Here is a 24563-nt window from a genome sequence, read left to right as displayed (position 1 = left end):
CGCATGTCTCCCAAAGGTATGGGAGCTTGACAGCCTTCTCCTTTGATGCTGAATCTGCATGTTTGGATTTCCTGGACTGCAAATGGCATGACACTGCCCATCAGCCTGGGCTACAAGCCATCTTCCAGGAAGAAATACACTTAAAATGCAAATCTTTTAGATGTACATCATCTGAAGCAGGAAATTACTACTTTGAGGGGCCATGGTATTACCTATATAGCTAAAGAGCACACTGTTCTCTGTGAGAACACTTACAAAGATCATGAATTACAAAATGCCTTTCTTGTACAGGGACAATATGTCTTAGACCTGGCCTGCCTGGGATTTAGCAAAAAGGCATAAACAGCTGAAGTATTTTTCAAAAAGGCAGTCCTTGAAAAACAGTATTACTGAAACTCTGAGACTTCATAAAATATTTAATTCTTGTTTCTAATATTTTTATGGTAGAAGCTAGCTTCTTATGTCAGGGAGAATCAAGAAAGCCTTGTCTTCCAAATACAACCTTGCAGAGAGTTTTTTCGCTTAGAAGAGATCATGATTGACCACTTAGAGATGAAGTTCTCTGAGATCTCCAATGCATCCTGCATTCACAGGTGTATTGGGAAAGGAGGTGCAAACAAATGATGCATGGGAAAACGTTTTCAGCTAAATCACAGAGGATGCTTATTTACCCCTTTGTGAAGCTGCCACTTGACATGAGACATTGGGCACATCGCAGTAAGCACCAGTCCAGCCAGGGGGACAGACACATCGAGTCTGGGCTCCAGTCTGGACACACGTGCCTTTATTCTTACAGGGAGACTTGCTGCACAGATCCATAAGTGCCTGGAGAGAGAAAACAAAAAAAAACAAAAACAAACCCACAATGTGATATATGGTGAGCACAGCAGGAAACACCACTCAGAGCGCAAGTTCAAGAAGCAGAGAAAGGAAGCTCTGCAAAACTGTTTCCATGTGGTGCTAGAAAGAAAGGGACAGCACTTCTCAAGTCTAAGCCACTTGCTTCTCTGACAGGCTCGAGCTCATATGCCCAGAAAAGTGCAAACACACAGAGAAATAAACCCCCAACGGCAGCATCATTTCAGCAGTAAGCTGATCCTGACACCTTGTTATGCAGAGGGATCTTTGGCTGGCTGAGTTTGAGAAAATTCAGTTTTATCTCAGACTAGGCTTCTAGTTCCACATTAAAAGGCTTCCAGCTATCAACAGTAACATGTGCCCTTCTCCCAAACTCGCCTTCTCTTCACAGCTTTTTGAGGATGACAGATGTGCTCTGCATTTTGATTTTTGCTTTTGGCCATCAGCTCACCATACCTGCTTTTGGCCCCATTTGCTCTAGTGTGGTCTCTCTGAGTTTCCCTGTCTCCCAAGATTCAACTGAAACCCCACAATTCTTCTGTGAACTGAAGATGGGCCAAAGTACGCTGCTTTTCTTGATTCATTATATAAACAGTTTCCAAACAAAGAGACTAAAACGCAGTAAATCATCATATGAAAGTGGAGTGAGGACTCAAAATAACTCTGACCTAATAAACCAGCCACTAACCATCATTTCCTTTTTGAGCACTTAATCTTCAAAGTAATATAGCTATTTGATTGATTTCAAGCTGACTTGAGGGAAGGATGAGGTTTTAAAAGCAAGTAGTACCGAATTTTGTCTGTAAAATGCAATTTCAATTCTGGAAAGTTCTGCTTTTCAGATGCAAACTGTCTCCTCACAAAGATTAAAGCAGAAAAATATGTGCTTTCACAGGCAACCAAAAAGAAACTTGGAATTAAGTTTTATCACATGTAGTTGAGCGGGAAGAAGAAAAACATTAAGCCTTTCGCTTCTGCATTTGTAACGAGTAGCTGTTTTACATGCAAATTCTATAACTTATGAATCATTGTCTGATTTTGTGCCGCTTATTTAGCTTTGCTAATTAGGTCAAGCCAGTTTACCACTAAGACAAGAACTACAGTGTAGCTGTAATCTATAATCTCTCCAATACAGCTTTGAGTAATACTTATAAATTTAGAAATTTCTGATTCCTTGTATAAAATGAGCAACACATTATCACCAGCTTTCTCCGAACATAAAGCATACTTTCTGAGCATCCGCAACATTCACTCTGGGGACAGGGACATTAATCTTTTTCTCAAGTAAAAACAAAGCAGACCTAACAGAGGAGGAACTACTGAACTTCACAGTACTTTATGATCACACTCAATGCTAATTCTCCCAATGAGGTTTAAGTGGTGTGCCCAGAATGCATAATTAGGGTAGTAGAGGGGTGGCTTTTTTATATCACTTCATTACTTTGCATTCACTTCCTCCATTAGCAATACCTAGAAGCAGACCTGACAATTTATTGTCTAGCAACAAACTTCTGGAAAAGCACCTCCCCCACTGCCACAAAAATGCTGCTGCTAACAGCCACTGCTTTACAAAGACACATTGGCACAAAAGACGGTTGCAAAATTCTTACAAAATTTTAGCGCTTTCCAGTAGGTTAAGAAATTCACAGATTTTTTTAAATGGCAGCACTCAGACTGCTTATGGAAGAAGCCAATATAGTGTTCACTATTCCAAACCTAGAAATAGTCTCAAATCTTTTTTTGCTGTTTTGATAAGCACAAAGAGAAAAATCTGTTACTGGAGAAGTTAAATCAGCATTCTGTTCCCACTGTGATATGCCAAGTTTAAAGTTTTTAGCAGGTACTAGTCAGTAATTTACAGTATGGGTTTGCAGCTCCTGTGCTCAACTGTGGAAAACTGTAAACTGCCTGGACTTCAGTTCAGTAAGGCTGGGGCTTTTTATCGACATTGTGAACAGGACAATCACATCAGCTACTGCTTCAAAACATTTTCCGGCTTCTTACAGAAAAAAATAAATCTACAATCAACCTGGAATAACTACACCTCCCTGTAAAAGAAAACAACCACCAACAAAACCCAGAACGTTAAATCAAGGTCCTGCTAATCAGACTGATATTCTGCTTTTTCTTTTGCGTTTGTTTAGCATTTTTTTAAATACAGGACTCCACCTTCAACCAGGACAATTTAATGCTTCAAATGAAATGCAGCCATTTTCAAAGCTAACAGCTGTTTTTCATTTTAGAAGAAAACTGATCTAGAAAGTTCCGATGACACCTGTCCTCATAAATAACCAGGCATTTTTCTTCTCTCTGCAAACTGACAGTTCCAATTTCCAGAGTTTTGAACGGGGGCACCTGCTCTGTTAGACAGAGGTGCTGGACTTGTTTTTCCCAGGACGAAGGGGCCAAGCACCTCTTACCAGAACTGAAGGAACAAGAGCTCTGCCACATCTGGTACCTCACGTTTAACCCCATCACTTCTGCTGTTGGAAAGTTCAAACAACAGGGCAAGAGAACATCACCCACCTGACAGTTCTTCCCAGTATAACCCAAAGGACACAGACATCGGTATGTGCCCAGGCTGTCCACGCAAGAGCCTTTGTTCAAGCACGGGTGGGAATCACACTCATTAATTTCTGTGAGGCAGAAGGGTCCTGTAAAGCCCAGCGGACACTGGCAGGTGAAGGAATTGATCCCGTCCACACAAGTGCCTCCATTGAAACAGGAGCTGTGAGAGGGAGAACAATGGTGAGCTGAGGCAAAATGCAATTAGCTCCCAGTCAAAACAGCACGTAAACATTACTGAAATGAGAGAAAACCAGATTACAGGATCTTCTGACCACTGGTGAGTTCCTGCTAAAGAAGTATAAATCAGATAACAGCTATTCCAGGGGACTCAAGCTCACTGTCTTTTACCCTGGCAGACAAACAAAGTAAAGCAGGGTTTCAATGAGTCATTAGTGATGGAGGTAACTTATTTAATGAAATCTCAGCTTCAACGTGACCACAAACAGCACTGTTCCAGGTAGGCATGTGTCTTTCTCAAACAGATAAATTTTAAACAAATTTTATTACAAATTACAATTGTACTACAAATTATGAGAAACAAAACAATTTGCCTTTTTATTTTAAGCTTCAAAGGAGTCACAGGTATGTTTTCTCAAGGAAAAAGTTTGTATAACATGCAAAACATAAGCATGCTCTTCATTGAAATTATGTGAAAGTATTGGTATTGCTAAATTCCTTCCTCGTCTTCTCATGAGAACCGTAAGTCCTTGATTTGTAAAACTATTCATACATGCCCTGGCAGAAATCAGATCAAAGGAGTTATCCCCCTCCCCCCAGCCTTCTGATCATAAGAAATTCTGCCAGATTAGGTGTCCTATGGACAAGTGACTGGGAAAGTCAGGAGAAGCAGTGCCTCATGCCAAGTTGACTCCTTTTTCAAGCTAAAGGAACGCCTGCCAGGAAACTCCTGCTCCTCTGAAAATAGCCCTAGATCAGACTCAAGATAATCAGTTTGATAAAGTACACAAACCAAATTCATGCCTGTTATCTGTTTTGTGCCCTGTCAAAGGGAACTTCCATGGGAGAAGCCACTGACTCATCTCCTTGAACCTCCAGTGCAAGTTTCAAGTATCTAAAAATTCTGACTGTGATTATGGTAGAGATGTCAACATAAACCTATTTATCAGAAACGTTCCTCTGCCTTGTGGGCTGAATTCTGTTTCACAGGGAGCAGAAACTGCTGTTTACATTCAAGGCAAAAGAAGGAAGATGAGACAGTGGAACCGTCAATCACTGGGCACGTTTCACTGAAATCAGGCACCCATCTCCAAAAGAAGACGCCACTCTCTCATAGGCGGCTTCTCACACAAGACACGGAAGAATTATTTGAACCAAATTCAAATTAACCAACCACCACAGCAACCTTAAGTACAGCTCAGTAAATTTTGGTTGAGAGGTGTGACTGGTTTAGCTTGGCAGAGCGTTGAAAATTGCTACCTCCTTCATTCGTACTTGCAAGACTGGTTTCTGTCCTGACCGATAAGGAAAACAAAACCAGGATGAACCTCAAGGAAGAACCAGGCCATTCTGCTTAAACAACTAACCTACTTCACTTGATTAAACAACTGTTGTGCAAATTTAACACACCCTCATCAGTGACAAAATCCTGTTCTTAGGCAAAAGATGTTAAAATACTTCCTCCCCCACAAATGAAATTTTATAAAAGATCCTTCTGTGCAGGAAATCATAGAATAATTTCGGTTTGAAACGCAAGATACTACCAAGAGCTTTACCTTTAGCCACCTTTGTTTCTTGTGACTAGACTGGAACATACAGTTTAAATTTATTTTTTTTTAACCATTGCAGGCCTTACTAGAAATTGCTTCAATTTGAGAATTTGAGGTTACTTACATCAGTCCTAACTAAGCTTAAAATAAATATGCAGGCAGATGATGGATACACAGGGTTAACTCTCGAAGAGCTTCTAAAGCTACCAAGTGAACCAATTATACAAGAACCAGCTGTTGTGCATTTTAAATCTGTTCCACAACTCCCCCTTCGAAAGACCTCAGGTTTTACATCAGCACTGCTAAATCCCATCCAATCTGTGAGCATTAAAAAGATCTCTGCTGATTAAACCTTTCCAGTACGGAATTTGTGGATTTAGTGTTCCTCCTCGTTGTTTCTTCATATTATTTGTAGTCGATAACTCAACTTAGGTTTAATTGAATTTTCCTGCCTTTTTGAGAGTTGCATTGCTTCCATTTTCGCAGCTTTTGTGTTTCTCAACACAGTAGCTGTTCATAACCAGTTACTTCCCTCCTTATATGATAATGGTCTTACAAAAATATAAATTATTTATGTTTTAATAAGCATCTGTTTCTGCCTTAACAGTTGTTAAACACTCTCATATTCCTCCTGTAATGGAACTAGGCTTCTAACTAGAAGACCAGCTTTGACAGACAACTGCCTTTCAGCTGGTATCCTGCACAGGGCACGCAATTTTCCCATGTATGAATCACAAGCATGTCTCAGTGATAACTGGCAGGAAAACAGATCCTCATCATTACAAACTGCCTCTGAGTAGGACCGGCTTCAAGCTGTGAGCACCCATTGTGTGGCTTCTCAGGGCAGCAGTGAAGTTCTCACCTCTCGGTGCATTCATCGATGTTGTTCTCGCAGTTGGTTCCCTCAAAGCCAGGCTGGCACTTGCAGGTGTAGCTGTTGACATAGTGGGTGCAGGTGCCACCATTCCTGCATGGGTCACTCAGACACTCGTTGGTATCTGTTTGACATTTATCTCCGTGAAATCCAGGTAGGCAGATGCATGAGAAGGAGTTTATCCCATCCACACATGAAGCTCCATTTTGGCAGGGGTCTAAGACAGAAGCATTGCAGTAAGCGTTAAAATGGGAAGCAGTCAAAGGCCAGGCCTAGAGTAATAGTTTTGGGGAAAAAAAGTATCATGCAGCCCAGTGTGCCAGACTACTGACAAATTTTTCTGAGCCACTTAATGGAATATAGATGCTAAGCATTATCAACAATAAATTCACAAGAAGGTGTGGATCAAGACCAAGCTTCAGGGCCTAAAGGTTTCTCTGCTGGGATTTGTTCAGCCAAAACCAACAAAAGCAGGCCCAAAGTCTCTTGGTTTAAAATTCAAACTCTGCTTTTTAAATCAACACCTACTGAGAAAGACAATAGAAGCAGCACAGCAACCGTTTCTTCTTCTTTATCAATCCTGGTTCATAAGAGAACTCAGACCATTCTTTCTTTTCCCAAACACTGTTCAACACACAAAAGAACTTGTGTGCTTCATTTTAAGCATGAAAGTAGACTAGTCAAATCACATATGTATGTGTAAATTAGTATGCATGTATATACACATACAAGCACTTATGAGTTAATAAGCACTTAGCATTTTTCCCCAGTATCAAAGGCTGACTGGGGAAAGGCTGGCAGAAAAGCTCACAGATTCATACACAAACTTGGCTTTGTCTCACCTCTGCGTTTCTCGACTGTTTGGTTTTTGATTTTTTTATTTTTTTTTTTTAATCCCTACCATGATCTTGCTACTTGTGCATCACCATTGTTTGGTCTGAGCCACCCCTACTACTGTATTCCGTCTACTTTCACAAGCACCAATCTGCCTGACAGAGCTCTGCCTTTCAGTCTTTCCCTCCTGCTTTGCTCCTTCCACTTTTGGATTTAACACACACATTCCTCTGTCAGACGCCACCTCTGAAGCCAGTTTCCCTTTCTACTCTGCATCCCTTAGGGCAAGTGTCAATGTATATGGAGGCAGGGAGGGAAACTGGGAGGGGGGAGGAAAAGGGGAAACAGGAAGAAGGATGAAAAAAAAGGCTACAGAGCAAGTATTTTTAATCTATGACGATCTTTAACTACTACTAAAATAAAAATTTAAAAATGTAAATAGACTCCATAAAAAATTTGCAGTTCAGTATAAGTACAAGGTAATTCTGTTCACCAGTAAACTAAGAAAACAGATGCGAAAGGTAATTAAAGCTCATTTATCGACTGAAAAATATGCTCACAAGATAAAAAATTGTGTTATAAGAGACACACCTGCATCCATTTAAAGGTCATCTGACTACTGCAGAGAAAAAGCACATTCAAAGGGAGACCCCTGGCAGCTATAAAATGTTGCGTCTATGGCAGCCATAAAATGTTGCGTCTATGGCAGCCAGCCATTTATGATCGAAGCCAAAAGCCATGCATTAATTTTACGTGCCGCACATTTACTGACAGAAGAAGGAGACTCAAGTATCAACTTTTCAATAAGTTCTTGTCGTTGGAGGGTTTGTTTGCTTCATAGATTAAAGACATTTGGCTCAAGCCATGGAAGGTTTTTGTTATGCTAAATGAAATCAGCTGTAGCAGTAATTTCAAATTCTTCTTCAACCTCATGGGTGTGCTGCCTAGCAGACAACACGGGATGCATCCCACAGCTCTCAGAACACTTAGGAACAGAGAGAGATTTCCCAGCTGTTCAAGAGATGAACACTTTAAAAACGTTTTTCTCTTCAGATACCCACAAAAACTAATAGGACAGGCAATAATTTTGTTGGCTTCAGCAAGCAAAGCTCTGGGTCAGTGACCAACGTGACAGGTTTTATACAGGACCTGTTTGCCCAGAGAGAGGCAAGGAAAAGCTCAGGCTGAGCAGATGCCCTAGAAGTTTTTTGAGCAGTACTGCTCTGGGGTCTCCCACGGTAACTTTTGCTAACAGACTTGTTTGGATCCTTCTCTATAGCAGTCACAAATTACATTTTTTTCCAATGCAAAACACAAGTCTTTAAATTAATACCTGAAGTCTTTAAGGCTTTGGTTTGGTTTTAGGTTATTCTAATAAAAAAAACCCAGAGGTTTGGCTTGTTGTGGTGGGTTTTGTTTGCTTTCAAAGAGACGGAATTTTTAAAAAATGACACCACTGTGAACTCCTCCAAGTTTTGATAAAGCACTTTTCAAGTAGTAATAGGTAAATTTTAAAACACATGACAATTCTCAGGAGATTTTATCTGAGGATGATACAAAATATCGCTGGCAAGAAAAATAAGTTACTTTGTATTTAGTTTCCCTTGTAAACAGTAGTGCCAAAGACATGAAATTAACATTTGTTTTCTTGTAATTTAAACAATTTCAGTACTCAGCAGTGCACAGGCTATCCTCCCACAACTGATACCTATTCTGGAAGAGAGAGCCTCTCTCCTTAAGCCTGTTGCTTAATTTACTTTCAAATACAGATTAACGGAAACAGCAACAGGACCGTCTCCTTCCAGAACACTAACATCAGACAGAGACATTTCAGGAAAGACTACTATACCCCAGATTCCTACCACACCTCAGTCAAGCTTAATGTTGAAATACAGGTAAGCCCTGCAGCGTTACTTTAACTTGGTGTATTAAAATTTCAGTCAAATATAGTTCTTCATTTAACAGTGCTCTCTATTAAAGTGTGGACACTCTATGGACCTTTTCAAGTAAGAATCTGGGAACGACTCGTGCTATCAGTTTGAACACTGTGGTCCACCTTTAACTGCTGAATAAGATTGATTTTGACTGCCTTGAACATGCAAGTCTTACAACGCTGAGGTTTGGGTTTGGTTTTTTTTTTTTTGGTAAGATATTATAAAAAAACTTTTGGTATCTGTTAAACAGCAGTCATCAGTAGCAGAGCAAATATTTCTAGGAAAAACTGGAAAACACAGAACAAGCTGCTGATACTCACTTGAAAGGCAGTCATCGATGTTGCTGTCACAGTCTCCTCCAGTGAAGCCTGGCCGACACTCACACAGGTAACTGCCTTGAATATTATGGCACAGGGCGTGATTTTTGCAGGGTTTTGAGAGACATTCATCAATATCCACTGTACATCTCTCCCCTGAAACATGGAGAGTCCAGAAGTAAGACCCCTCATAAGGCAATGGTCACAAGGCTTGATGCCAACACCGCTCAACGTTAAATCTCAGTACGTTCCCTATCCACCTTACCTTCCCAGCCAGGTGCACACTGGCATGTGTAGCCTTCAGAGTCGGGAGATTCTTGGCAAATTCCTGAGTTCTCACAAGGATCAGGTGAACAAGGAGCAACCACTATCTGGCAGTTCACACCTGGGAGCAGAAAGGGGAAAAAAAACAGGACAGTATGCTGCTAAGAGCTTGGTGCTTCTTGGAAGAACAAATAAAGAGATTGTAACTTGCATGATTATCCTACACAGCAGGGGACAGCATTTCCATATCTGAAAAATCTCAATAGAAGAAAAAGGAGATCAGAGCACTCCTCCATGGGCTCAGTGGGTACAAGCAGACACAGTAATCCTGAGTTTAACATGCCTTCAATTCCCAGTGCATTTATATATCTCAGTCTAACTTTCTTGCAAAGAAAATGAAGCTGAGCTGTCACCAGGACATTTCTTAGTGAGTCCAAACAAGGCTTAGGTATGGTCTTACTAAGTATTCTGCTACTGTATCATGTCTACATGAAATGACTGTAATCTAACTTCATCTCCTCTCTTGATTCCTATTTCCATGAAGTTTAATGAAAAGATTAAAATGGCAATAAGGGTGCGATAAAGATGAAAGGAAAAAGAGAAGAAAAACTTCTCTCTGAATTTTCACCTTTGAATCCTTTCCTACAGGTACATTTATATCCATTCAACAGATCCTCACAAGTTCCTCCGTTCTGGCATGGGTTTGATTTACATTCATTCTCTTCTGTGGAACAGTAATCTCCTATCCAGCCTGCGTCGCAGACACACTTGTACCTTTAAAAGCAAAAACAGCAGTAAGTTTAGAGCACTCTGCAATAACTCCTCTACCAATTTCTCCTGCAGATTAGTTGTGGAGAGAAAACCAGAGTCTATTTACAATAGATTGCTTACCCCAGCTATATAGTTTTGAAAATACTGAAAATAAACCCTCCCTTAAAATCACACTTCCCTCCATTACAGTCTTCACAAAGTGCTCAGTCAACCAGCAATATGTTTCTGCTTTGATAAGACCATTTCAACAGATTTAAACAAAGACAGAAAAAAAAAGATTAAAAAACAGTGGAGGGGAACAATAGGTTCCAAAGACAACGAGACTGATTTAATACGAAGTAGTGGTTACAAATGAAAACAGCTGGCTGGGAGCAGGAGCAATCTTCTCCATCATGTTTCAAAATGTGAAGCAGAGCAGCACTCCACCCCAGTGACGTAGAACCCAGGGCTGGGTGAGTCACCCTGGACTCAGGCCACACAACACACACTGACCTCCTTCCCTGCCATACAAACAAGACTGATTTTATCTGACACTGAGTGTAAGGTGCACATGGGCATAAATACGAATGCAGGTGACAGATGATAGACAAGATGAACCAAAACACTTGTTTCCCAAGCTTACATGACGGCTGAATTAGCAGTAAAGTCAGCCTTCCTGCCAGCTCCAGGGAAATGCTGAATCCTGCCCCAGAGCTGCCCGCAGCAGTAAATCACTTCCTTGCCCAAGTGCTGACAACCCTTCCCAGGACACAGCACACATCTGGAGGCACTGCTGTTCCATGTACAGTTGGGAAGCTTCACAAACACAAGCCCTACCTTCCCAAACCTGCTGACTCCACGGGCCCCATGCTCCCAGACTTATCACTACCAAACAGAGGTCTGATTCAGGGCTCCTGAAATCAGCATTTGGCCTTCCTGAATGGGATGATTCAGAAGCAACTGCTGCCACCAAAAGAACCAGAAAGAGCTTTCCTTTTTTCTCTCGGGCACGCAACAATGCAACCAAAGCTGACAAAATCTATCTCTGAGTGTCAAAACTTGCCTGTTCCTTAATAGAGAGTATTTGGGTAGTAAGAACAGCGCTAGACAATATAGACAGTCTCCATGCTCAGTGTTTGAGAGTCTGATGGAATAAATAGCTGCTGTTCCTCAAAGATTCAACTTGGAACAATTTCTTTATTTTAATTGTATTCTCTCTATTCACTTGAATTGCCACATGTTCCCTTTTCATGGTGACGATCCACTCTGCGCTACAGGCCCATGCAAAGACAGCAAAGAATACAATGCATGATGGAAAAACCTATGTTGAAACAGCATAGACTGCAGCTGGTGACTAAAGGTCTACACCTTACTGTGATTAGGTCATGGCAGCAGATAAGTCTGGATCCTAATCTGAGAAACTGAAGAAAAATCAGAAACCTCAAGTCAAGATGAAATTTTGGGTAAAGCCAAAAAAAAAAGGGTATAGAAGACAGCAGGTAAGTTTATTGTGACAATAAGTACTTACCCGCTAGCAATATGTGTGCAGTTGCCATGTACGCAGGGATTACTAAGACAGCCGTCTGCCTGTGACTGACAGCGAGGATGATGGTAACCTTCAGGACACACACACCGAAAGCCATTGACTTCGTTTATACATGTCCCACCATTATGACAGGGGTTGGATGTGCATTCATCAATGTCCACATTACAACGCGGGCCTAGAAAAAAACAAAAACAAACACCCACACAACGTATTATGTAGTATTTCTTATAAGAACATTTGCTTTGCATGTCTGCAAGAACATACATTGAGCCACAATTCAGCAAAGCCAATTCAGTGTGACAGCTCTTGCATGCTTCCATGCTTTAACTGAAGTCAAGAGAAGCATTTTTGAAAGATGCAGCACTTTCTGTGCCTGAAAAACAGCACTTCCACTCAACAAGTATTTAGAAACCAGTCAAGAATCTCAACAGAATTCCACTAAAAATCACTGGTTAATATTCATTAGGAAGGCAAAAACCAAAATCACTCAACTGTATCATGCTTGGAACAAACCTCTTGAGCTCCACTTGTCATAGCCCTGATCTTCTGCTTTGAAAGTACCTACCCTTTGAACAACCAATAGTGCCATACTGTCTGCAGTAAATACAGTTCTTGTGGTTTATTGCGCAAAAGGGACTCTAAAAACACCGTTTCCTGTTTTGCCTGCCTCTGATTACGACTGCAAGATCGCTGAAGTAGTGACCATAAGATCTTGTGAGGCTGGAAAGCTAAACAAAGTGAACGTTGCAGTAAGTTGAAAGTATTTTTAACATAAGGAAAGGACAGAGTAATGAGACCCCATGCAAGCAAGCTCTTTAAATACTGGAATACAACAATTCATTGTATTACTGAATTATTTTGACAGTAAGAATTCCAGTAGGATAACAAATATAGTGTGCCAGCAACAAAGAATACTGAAAGGCAAGAGTGATCAGGATTGTGCCTCTTCTTGTTCTGGGGGCTAAAGGGTGCCCCCACCCCAGATCCAAAGGAAGGAAGTAGCATCAGAAGTTTAGAAAGATGCCAAGAATAAAAACCACAAGACACATGAAGCCTCTTAGTGCTATTTCTAATGCATTTCAGATCAATTCTAATTAGAATCATTCAGTAATAAACAGTAACAAACGTGATGAGAAAACTGTTATAAACAGTACCAATTGCCTTATGACAATTATTTTATGAGCACATTACCCTACATGGCTCAAAACATATGAAGTCTATTATAATCAGTGTTGAGATGTGCTTTAGTCATCAGAAATTGTCCTGATGTGGACCTATAGTTCTAAGCATGGATCCAAAAGTGCCTAAAAGCTGCTTTTTTCAGCCCTACTTTAACTGTATTTGACAAGTCAGATCACACTATGAAACAGATGTTATTTGGTTGGAGGCTTGAGAGTGGAGAGCAGCTCATTAGAACACTGAGTTAATGCTTTGCTTTTACAGAAAGAGAAATACTGCTCACGGTCAAAGCCCGCGGTACTGCCTAATCAAATAACTCTCTATATTGTCCACAATATCTCTGTCCCTGGAAAAAGCTGTAAATAATAAACCGAAGTCACATGGGTTTATTTGTTATAAAACCAAGACCCATGAATTGGACATAATTACCTAACAAGAACAGCATTTCACAGCACAGATTAAGCCATTTTTCTGCTTGGTAGAACTTGCTGTAATGTAAGACGCTGAGATTCAAAGATTAGAAGGATTTACTGAGATACTAACTGAATCCCTTGCAGTCAGTATGCAAAGAACAGCCTCCTTAGCTGGCCGGATAACTATCTTCAAAACAACTCAAAGCTATTGGGTAGCTGACTTTACCTGTAAATCCAGGTTTGCAAGCACAATTGTAGCGATTAATGCCATCAATACAGTCCCCGTGAATGCATGGGTTACTTGCACAGTCATCAAAATTATTTTCACAGTTCACTCCTGCAAAAATAAAAAAGTTAGAAGAATAATGGGGGCAAATCTTACAAAGAAGATGACAAAACTATTTCCCAGTAATAGCCAAATGAAGAATCCCACCTGCTTTGAAGTTACAAGTACATTGAGGTAACTTAAACCGCCACCTGAGTCACTGCATGCTGACTAAATATGACCCCAAACTTGTACTAAACGTTTAAACAAAAGAATAAACAATTTTGAACACCATGATTGTTTTTGTTTTTTTTTTTTTTAATCTCCTGCATGCTTGAATTTTGGGTGTAAAGAGGAGGTAAATTCTTCCAAAGCCAGTTACAGCACCAGCGGGGTTCGGCAATCCATACAAACACAGGAAAATTCAGCAAGGAAAAGCTTATCTCTGTATGCAAACGTAGCACACATGAGAAACATTAAAATGCTTGTATTCTGTTAGAGTCCAATCCTTCTGCTTGTGCTGCACATACCTGAAGTGCCCAGCAAGCAGTTGCACTGGTAGCCGTTCACCAAATCGATGCAGCGTCCCTGATGGAGGCAAGGATTGCTGTGGCATTCGTCTATCTGCTCACTGCATATGGCACCCATGTAGCCAGGATTGCATATACACGTGTACGAATCGATTCCATCTTGACATTCTCCGTGGTGGCAAGGATCAGGATCACAGTTGTTGATATTCTCCTCACACAGGAGGCCAGTAAAACCTACGGGAAAATGATGAACAAAAGTAATTAAGATGTTAACAGGTACAACGCTGCAGTGACTATAATGCAAACACAGAAATAATCATGTTAAGAATCAGCAAAGTGGCAGACAGCACAAAGAATAACTGGGCATCTCAACTGCTGCCCATTTTCCAGCCCTGGAAAACAAGACTCTTCCACCACTCACAGTGTTACAGAACAACATCTTGCGTGGAGGATCCTGGCATTGGAAACTGGTACCTTCAGTTTATTCCAAACAGTAGCAATGAGAAGAAACACGTAAATCTCTGTGAGAAATATTTACTCCAATCAGTATAAACTATCTGAAGGCACTCTCCTGTCATTATTTCCTCTACACAATACCAGGGGGGTTGACTTTTCTAGTATAAGAAATTACTGCAAAGATGCTGCAAGAACCTTCCCAAGGGAACTCCCTTGGCTCACATCAAAACTTTTGCAGCTCTGCTTATTAAAAAGTCTCTTGCCTCTCTCATTGGGAAACTGTTCAGTAACTCCAAGCAAGCACCAACTGCGTATTTATGAAAGACTGCATGCAACCTCTTCAGTTAGGAGCAATGAAACAAGCAGCAATTTGGCCTGTTTCATTCTGCTTCAGCTGGGAAACATCCTGAGCAACAGAGGAGGACAGAATCTACTCACCAAAGGCCTAAAACAACAGTTCAGGAAGCTAAGAGTGGCAAACAATTCCCTGAAGAGCCCTGTTTTCTGTGATGGAGCAGAGCTATATGGAACAGGGACAATTTTAAATAAATGGTTTTCAGAGATGACGTTTTGGAGCAACAGCTCACGCTGCCTTCCAGCAGCTGGAGATTAGGAAGGTAGAACTTCAAATTTCAAACAGCATCGGGAGACTGATACAAACCAAGCTGCAGGGAATTTCAACAGCTGAAGAGTGATTCTCACCTGAGTATTATAAGTGGATAACAGGCTCCCCATTTTTCATACAGGTTTGTGGTTATTTCTCTGGTCAAACATACCAGGTGACGGCTAACATTTCCAAGGTCTGCGAACGTATGCATGGATGAATGGGTGTGGAAGGAGGTGGGGAGAGGGAAGGGAAGCTAGTTAGAGAGATGGATATAAAAAGATGTTAAGAGAGGAAGAGAAACAAACCGATAAGAGGACGAACAGTGGCAAAAAGGGAAAAAAAAAGGATAAGGGCAAAGAAAGGAGGAAAGGCCTAAGACAACTCAAGAAAAGAAAAGCCATGATCTACCACTGGGAAGGAGAAGTGGAATAATGCCAGAAGGGAAAGAAAAGACAAAAAGCAAGCAGTAAATAGAGCTATCTGTACAGCATTTGGCCAAACATTTTGCAGTTTTCAATCACTTTGGCAGCTGGTGATTACCATTCAGGGAACACATATCACTCATAACACAAGATTAATAGAGCAAGAACATACTCAAACATTATTTTCCAGTAACTGACCTGCCCCAATGATGAATTCCACATTTCAGTCTTACAGAAGGCTGTCAATATTAAATATAATACTTAGCATACATTAGTTAAAAAATCATTACCTTGTCTCTTATTGTAGCTCAACTGAACCACTTAAAGATCAGATATATTCCTTGATCTCTTAAGTGAACATACCTTACTGAGATATGATTTCCATCTTTGAAGACAAGAGTTAGACTAGAAAAGAAACACTTGAATATAGAACATAATCCCTCAGACAGGACAGAAAAAAGCCCTGGTACAGAGCATTTCTCCCATTTTCAGGCAAAGTACTAACCAAAAATTTTACTAAGAGCTGCTGCTTCAGTAACACATATTTGGTTGCTTTCAGCCTTCTCCTTGAAAATGCTCTATATACCATGTTCCTTCATGGAAGCAGTAGTCTTTCCGCATCTGGGAAACCTGGGATTTCTGTACTGAGCTGGTTCAACAGTTTAGTGCCAAAATTCAGAACATGCGTTTCCTGCTGCAGGTCTCCGCGTTGTCCTCCACTACATGATCCAAAACCCTCCCAGACCCAATAAGCGCTGCACTCTCAGTGAATAAAAGCAACTAGACCACACACCAGCTTCAGAAAGACCTTCTAAGAGAGTTTCAGGCACTCTGGGGAAGAGGGAGAGAATGCGCGTGAAAAGGCTGGGGAGGAATTTTTAAGCTAATCTCTGTTATATTCTGTATGGTGCATAATAAATGAGTTAAGTTGAATTTGCCTTAACAATTTGATTATTGGAATGATTCAAAATGAGAACAATTGCACGTAAGTCTAGCCAACCTAACGGCACATTTCTGGGACAAAGGCAGCTCCAGGTACTGTTCAGCCTCTTCCCCAATGGAAGAGCTAAAGCAAATGTATTCCACGTTTGGTCAGTTTGAACCTGCATCACAAGCAATACATCAGACACCATTAACTGAAAGCAACCAAAAGCCATTCCTTACTGAGAATTAGAGTGGGAACTGCCTATACCCTCTTATTTGACCAGATGTAAAAATTAAGATAAAATATATCTACATCACTCCTAGAGGGCTGAAGATAAGAAAATCCTATAATTAAATCTGACACTTATGAATGTGTAATTAACCAAGCAGTAAAGGAATGCAGTGCATTCAAAAAAACCACCTCAGTTTCATCCACAGCTCTGTCAAAACTCCTGTGTGATACTTGACAAATTTTAACTATGTTCTGGCAGGCAGATAGCGTGTGGTACTTCTTCCAGTGCACACAACTTTTAGTGCATTTCAATCTTCCACTTTTGACATAATATAGCCTGACACAACAGAAATCAGAGTACATAGTAGAACCGCTCTATCCATTTCTTATTCTTCAACTGTATACTATATAATCCGACTTGGAAGAAAGCAAGCTAAGCTACAGACAAAAGGCCTCACACTGCTGTTTTTCCACTCGTGGATTCCATAGATGATAGAGAAGAAGTTGTCACCTTCTGAGAAGCAAGAGATGGGGCTGACAGGGGAGGTCAGAACTCCCATCAGGTATGAACTTGCTGTCCCAAGCGAAAGGCTATCTCTGTACTTAAATGCTATTCTCTGCTGCAAAGGAGCAGACAAAGCTTTGCAACAAACAAGCAGTATTTCAGAAAGAGAAAGAATGTTGGCACATCTTTGACCACCCCTTTATGTATTTAGGTTACATGTGATGTCCAGCCCTGGGGGCTCTGAACACAAGACTAACCTGTGGCGCACTGGCACTCGTAGCCATTGGGATGGTCAATACATTTGGCTCCATTGAGACACGGCGTGCTGGAGCAGTCATCTATATCAATCTGGCACACAGCACCACTGAATCCTGAAAGGCAGAAACAACGTGAAAATCCAGAAGTAATTCTGAAGCAGCTGCACTGTCAGGAATTAGTTAGTAGCAAATCCTTAAAAACACCCAAATATAAGCTCAATAAATCTAAACTCAATTTCATCACTAAGCACGCACAAACATGCCACACCCTTAGTGTATTGGCTCCTCATCCAAACCACTAGCCAGAGCAGAGTTTCTATCCTCCAGGTCAAAGGAGCCTCAGCTGGAAGACTGAGATGGCCAAGTCCAACAAAATGAAGCAGACGGAGCACATGTGGTGTCCGCCACTGGACAGTATGCCTGCATATAAAACTGACAGGCCACCAAGAAAAACTATCAAGTAACCACAATAAGTAACTTAAAATGAAACAATAATGTGCACATCACTAGAGCCTTCAGACTAGAATGACTACTGCACAGTGGAATGTGGTACAATACAGCACTGGAGCTTTCGATACATTCCTTTAAACAGTTAAACCGTCAGCGGGTTATGTCAGATGATGCAGATCCTTAGGCACTTCAAGAGAAAAGTAAAAAAGCTCCAGGAATGTTTCTCGGAGGAAGGAACCAAAAGAGGAGCCAGAACATCATTAGTCAATAAGAAGGGATGCAGAGCAAGCTTTTGTCAAGTATATTCTCATCTCAAAACTTTCTGTCCACCATCAGGAAAACAACTGATGTTTACCCTATACCTGACCTCACAGCCCAGCATTTGTCCTTCTTTTCTAAAGTGGGGACCCAATCCACCTTGCCCCTGTTGCAAATAACATAAACTATACTGGTGCAAAAATAGCTTCTGCCTAAAAACCTCAGAAAAAGACAAAAAGCATGCAGAAGGTCCATTTTTAAAAAGGTATTTAGAATTACTTGTTGATATCTCACTATGATATTCACAATAACAGTAGTTCTTGATGTCAATTACCCTTTAAGGGGAGATACCCAACTGTATGTTTCTCAACATTTAGCAAGCTATAGACACAATATTATTGCAAATAATACATGTCTATTCTTATTACCAGTGATTGCAACTCATTCATTCAAACAGATGCTGCATTAAGACAACAAAAACTCCCAAGAAACACACCTCTTGCAATCTCTCACTGGTTATCCATACAGTTCTTGGTAAGGTCAATCAGGAAAAACTTCCAGAAATAACTACTTACCAGGAGGACAGACACAAAGGAAGCGGTTGACTTTATCAAGACACTCTCCATTGTTCACACAGGGATTACTTAGACACTCATCAATATCTTCTTCACAGTGAACACCTTTAAAACCTATTAAAAAAAAGAGGTGGCTAAAGACCTTAGAAAGTGCCCTTGAAAGTCTAACTGCCTCTTATACCAGTGCTGAAAGCCTATCTTTAGTTTCATTGCAAGTTTGCAGTTTGGACAGAATCTACAAGGTAAGAATATACACCAGAGGTTATAAAGAGATGTGGGAGGTGTATCTTTCACAGCTGCTTAACATGATCACTTGATCAGCAGTAACAGAAGAAGTTGTTGCTGAATTCACATTACATTTTAACACTTGGGAAGATACCAATATGTTTGGGTATGCACCAATATAAGTTAAAAAGTAAAGAAACAAACAGCAGATAATTTTAGCTCAAGGCCTTTTAGCCACTGACAGAGTAAAAGAAAAACATTAAGAAGGGTGAAATACTTGGGACTAGAGTTCCAGCTTTCAAAACAGATCAGATATCAATAAAAACTCATTCTAGTTGTCATGGTATCAGCTGATCACCTGCAGGGGTCACAATTCTTTCATTATACCTTGTAAGACTGAGCAATTGGCACCTTGCACTCTTTCTTTTACTGCTTTCTATCAGAAAGCAAAATAGCAGACTACATAGGTCATTGGCATGCTGGACATGTGAATTTTACAAGCATGATTTCAATCAAGTAACTTTTTTTTTATTTTTTTACAGTTATTTCCTCAGGCCAACGGGAGCTTACATCACTTGGGGTATTTAAGCAGAGAAAAAAAAAACAAACCCACACACTATTATCCAGAATCATCATATAACTATCTCAAAACACAGTCACTCTTTAAAAAAATATATATGTAAAACAGTTTGCACCTGCTTTGCTTTCACAAATGTAAGTTTCTGCACATACACTTTACCAGGTATAGTTACAAATATGTTCACGTGTACTCCAACTCAGTGTGTGAACTTCCCTTGCTGATGTAGAGATTGGTTTTGTTCTCAGTCCTCTAATTGCTTTCTCCCTCCCCCACACAAGCGCCAAGCCCTCCTGGCTGGTGCTGCCACCGCAAGCTCTCTCTCACTATTTCATTTAGCCTCACCCTGTACAATTTTGTGTTCCACCCCAGCAGAGCTGGCAACCCTCCCTGGGCTCTGAATTTTTGCTCTTCTGGAAACCCTGCCTTTGTCAGAAACTCCCCTCACCTGGCATACAGAGACACGTGAATCCTCCAATTTTATCCAGGCAGGTGGCATCGTTTTGGCACGGATTGGAATGGCACTCATTGATATCCATTTCACAGCGAGGTCCTGTGTAGCCCTTCAAGCACTCACAGTGGAAAGAGCCTTCTGTGTTTACACATTTCCCAGCGTGTTCACACGGATTGCTGTTTGCTGCAAGAAAAATAAATACGTGCGTGTGTCAAAACCTCTCCTTGGAGCAGGAAAGCCACAGAATTCTTTATTAGTCATGGTCTTTTCCAGTGGTTATGCGTTTCTGGCAAGTAATACTGGGGAAAGACTGTTCATCCTCCTGGGGAAAGGCTACCGTGATTGAAGACAACATGTGGCAGTTACTTGCCTGCCAGAGGCAAAAAGAAAGATTGCTGTAACTAGCAATGGACCAAAGGAGCAACTCTGGCCCTATTACTAATGACAGTTCTTAAGAGGAGAGTATCCAATAGCAGGAATTAGAGACTTAACGATGCTTTCAAGGTCTTTTCTCTAGATTATCTTTTACATTTACTTCACCCTTGAGGCTGACAAGGTGCCACCACAGGCACAAACCAAGCAAACTAGTCCTTCATGTGTTTTCAGAAAGGAACAGCACTCTTGTTCAAGACAGACTGAGGAATTAAATTCAAAAAAGTGATTCTTTTCAATACTTCTATGAGTGCTGGTTAGGTATCACCTTCACGCATCACACTCTAGAAACATGAACTAGCACTCACAATACTATAACCAAGTTGGTGAGAGTCCAGCTAATCCTTCAAACAACACAACAGCATGATATCAGAGAACCACAGCTTTAAAGGCCCACATGATCAGCCATCTCAGAAGGTGCTCAAAAGATCCAGCCGTATTCTGGTTGTCAAACAGCCTTGAAATAATGCTACCATGGCAGGAGCTGCAACAGTTCCCACACAAACTGCAATAGCTTTGTTGCACATGTAGTTTTACCCGTCAGCTTAACTATTGAATCTGTTTGTGTGAACTCCTTGCACAATGCTTTAAAAGCCCTCTTGCACAATGGGGAATGGTTCAGCATCTTGCTGCTTTTCATATTGCAGAGGCTAATAGTTCAAACGTGGGCAGCTATTCCGACTCAGAACTTTGCTTTGAGTCACACACAAGATTCAAAACTCATCTAAAGACATTGAAACAGAAGGGACAGACCTGAAAAGGAGTGGAACTTCTGTTGAGAAGCTATGACAAAACGTGTATTCTTGCCCCTCTGTTAGTTTATAAAGCAATTAACCTAACTCCCCGTTTACATACTTGCAAACATCAAATAGAAACTCACCCATTGCACATTCGTCCACATCCTCAGTGCAGTCTGCTCCCTTATGGCCTTGAGGACAGGTACAGATATAGTGCCCATTCACAGGGTTGGTATCACACAGAGCACCTTTCTGGCATGGATTGCTAACACAGGCATCATCCAAGTGGCACAGAAGACCTAGAGAAGCATCCGAGGGTTTATTCAAAAGAATGAGATAGAACAGTCAGACTGTATGTTACACAATCAAATATTTTTTCTTGATATTTCAACCAGAGACTCCCACAGCCAGAAGCCTGAGCAATAGACTTCTACCTATAGACTACCACAGAGGTTTCAACACATGCCTATAAAATGTTGCATTTAAATACAGATCTTGCAACTTCAGAGGTGTCTCAAACACTTCTGGAGCAGTACAACAGCTCACCATTACCAAAATCTCCTCCTTGGAGCTGTTAACTGACTCTTCTTTCTAAGCAGCATGATGATTTTTCTGACAGCTGAAAACACATGAAGCCCACTTTCTTAGTTCAGATATGCTAATTACTTGTATTTCAGGTGTCACTTCAGAGACCTTCATGTTTTTACCAACCCTACAACAGCAAATTTTCCACTATACATCCACTATACAAGGGCATCTTCACTCACCCAAAAAAAATAAATTAAAAAAAATCTAAGTTTACCTTCTAGGCTTTTAAGTACAATTATCATAAGTGGCACAGAGTAAGTCACTCTCATGCATAACTTCTCAAGCAAATACAGATCCCGCTAAGTGCTAGAAAAACATCTGCTTTCCTTGTAATCTAAACTGTAATAAGTTCAGCTTCCAGCCTACTATGAATGCTGCTTTGTCCCAGGCTACAGAGGTTTAAAAGGTCTTTGCTTGTGGACAGCACGTGTTTCCTTTTGTTCTTCCCGGTTTAGTCAAAAAGTGTAAAATAAACACCACTTCAAATAAATGCATAAACTTCGGGAAGCATCTTCTATTAAGTGCCGGACCTATGCAAGTTTTCTGCCCTTACCTGCCTTCCCTTCTGGACAAATGCATGAAAAAGAAGCCACTCGATCAATGCAAGTAGATCCATTAGCACAGGAGGCAGTGAAGCAATCGTCAATGTTCTTGCTGCAGTCGTCCCCGCTCCAACCATTGACGCAGACACAGGCATAGCCTCCGTTGTGGTTGGTGCAGGTACCTCCATTCTGACAAGCGTTGGGCTGGAGCTGGCATTCATCAACATCTTCAGTGCAAAACTGGCCTGATGCACAGAAAGGAATAGGTTTAATAAAAGTTCAGACACAAGAAGATTCTTGCATAGACAACATAACCAAGGGAAATGCTGTAGTCTAACTTGATTGCCACTTATTTTTAAAACGTTCAAGCCTGAGAACTTGCAACACCACCATTGTCAAATTAGGCAAAAGACAACTAGTGTCCATATATGACCCCAAGTATGAGCTGAACTGCAGATAACTTTGGACAGGTATGGTGTGAGAGCCAGCAGGCAGCCTGTGATGTATGAAGATACACCTGCAAGGATGTGGGAAGGAGCAAGAGTGAGGGGACTAAGAGAGAAGATGGTCTCACAGGAAAATCTCAGTCAAAGCAGTGTCAGAATGTCACCAGTAATGTAAGTCTTGTCAGTAGAGCTTAATTCTTTCCTATTCAGTTATGCACTGAATATTGCTCCATGAGGAAGAAAAGAATTCTTGAGACTCTCTTCTACCTAAAATACTCATTTTCCTACCCCCAGGTATTTCCACAGACAACCACAAATAGTGTTTTTTTGATTGTTAGGTTTTTTAGAGACAAACCAAATACTCATTAGAGGCTTTAATGACTAGAGATAATGGAAGAAAGAAGTGTAAACTGTTTCAGGGAGTTTGAAGGAAAAGGACTACTGGACCACTAAGTACGAAATGAGTTTCATGGGATATTGAATTGCACAGTCACCTCTATAGGAAGCACTGCAATTCACATTTACTAAAATATTTATTTACCCAAATCCATCTTGTTTTGACATCAAGATCTGTAGAACCTACCACTTGCATCAATATTTTGTTTCAATGCTTATTCATCTGACTCACTAAAGTTGTATGGTTTACTTTTAAGCTGAAACTGTTTAGCTTAAATTTCAAGTCATTCATTCTTATTTTGAGTTTCTTGAGCAAATAAAACCAAATGGTGAAGCACCAGCTAGTTTCTCCTGGGCTTGCATATACCCATGTACGGTGCACACGTGCACTCACGGAGTACTGGCCACAGCCCACAATCTTCTTTCTGATGAACTATTTATCCTTTTTCTGTTATATTAAGAACTCTCTAGCACCAAAAGTTACTTGTTTTTTGCTTTTTCTTTCTAACTTCCTTATAACTTGTTTTCAACACCCTTCCTAGAACGCTGATATGATGTATGCAGCTTGGAAAGACTGGCCTTCATCAGAGATTAAGATTAGATTTTGTTTGATTTGAGCTTTCTTTCCTCACCCTCCAGCTCACACCATCACCCCCCTCACTGGTTTGCAGCAGCTTTCCATCATTTGGGTTGAGAGCCTTAAGTAACTGTATTGCTGTTAACACTACTAAGATCATCCCATTTGTCATCTCCAGCTCCTGTATCAGCCTCACACATTTGCCTGGAATCTCCCCCATATTCCAAGCATAAAAAATTCAAGAGCAGGCCATGGATCTTCCCTGTCAATTTGCCCAGGCTTTAGTTTATTCAGGTTTGCCAATTTAACAATATTTACTAGATGTTGCTTAACAGTCACATAGTTTATTAATGGCCCAGCAATCACGATGCAAGTGCACACATACATCCCTTCAACACACAGAATCAAAATATTTATTGTTCACAAGAAATTAAAAGTGTTCAGTCTTAACCATTTCCATCTACTATATCCAAACCACAATTCCTTTTGTTTTCAAAGTATTTAAATAAATCCTAGCCATTTGCCCTGAGAGCTCTGGATTTTTTCCCCTTAGTGGCAAATAAATGAAGTTATTAAAAACAAGTCACACAACTGACTTTGTCCTGGGCACACGTTCCTTCTTCCAGCAGGACTACTTCAAAACAAGGATTTTATCACTTGAAAAAACATAATAAAAGTTTAACAATAATAATAATTATAATAGAGTTTTCAGACTTAATCTTCACTTCCCAGTTTACTTGGTAAAACAGTTGGGGGGAAATCTAACACTTCATATTGTTATCTGCAAAACATAGCGCTCTACATTATGAAAAAACAAACCCATGCATTTGTCATAATAGAAGTT

The 24563-nt window shown here is 40.6% G+C and overlaps 1 protein-coding gene across 1 annotated transcript in view; it reads right to left on the bottom strand.

Moving 5' to 3' along the window:
- Positions 1–24563, bottom strand: part of NOTCH2 (notch receptor 2) — a gene marked incomplete at both ends in the record, with an annotated part of 83634 nt that overhangs the window by 19132 nt on the left and 39939 nt on the right. The window contains 14 exons of the mRNA XM_080349262.1: positions 672–825; positions 3385–3586; positions 6016–6244; positions 9116–9268; positions 9378–9497; positions 10005–10150; positions 11655–11847; positions 13491–13601; positions 14060–14293; positions 17463–17576; positions 18746–18859; positions 19996–20184; positions 21314–21469; positions 22312–22545. Coding sequence (XP_080205388.1) covers positions 672–825; positions 3385–3586; positions 6016–6244; positions 9116–9268; positions 9378–9497; positions 10005–10150; positions 11655–11847; positions 13491–13601; positions 14060–14293; positions 17463–17576; positions 18746–18859; positions 19996–20184; positions 21314–21469; positions 22312–22545 — 2349 coding nt within the window. The remainder of the gene's footprint in view (positions 1–671; positions 826–3384; positions 3587–6015; positions 6245–9115; positions 9269–9377; positions 9498–10004; positions 10151–11654; positions 11848–13490; positions 13602–14059; positions 14294–17462; positions 17577–18745; positions 18860–19995; positions 20185–21313; positions 21470–22311; positions 22546–24563) is intronic.

This window comes from Nesoenas mayeri (assembly GCF_963082525.1).
Source record: "Nesoenas mayeri genome assembly, chromosome: 8".
NCBI classification, from domain to species: Eukaryota; Metazoa; Chordata; class Aves; order Columbiformes; family Columbidae; genus Nesoenas; species Nesoenas mayeri.
Note: the sequence above shows the minus strand (reverse complement) of the source record. Positions and strands in the feature narration are given on the sequence as shown.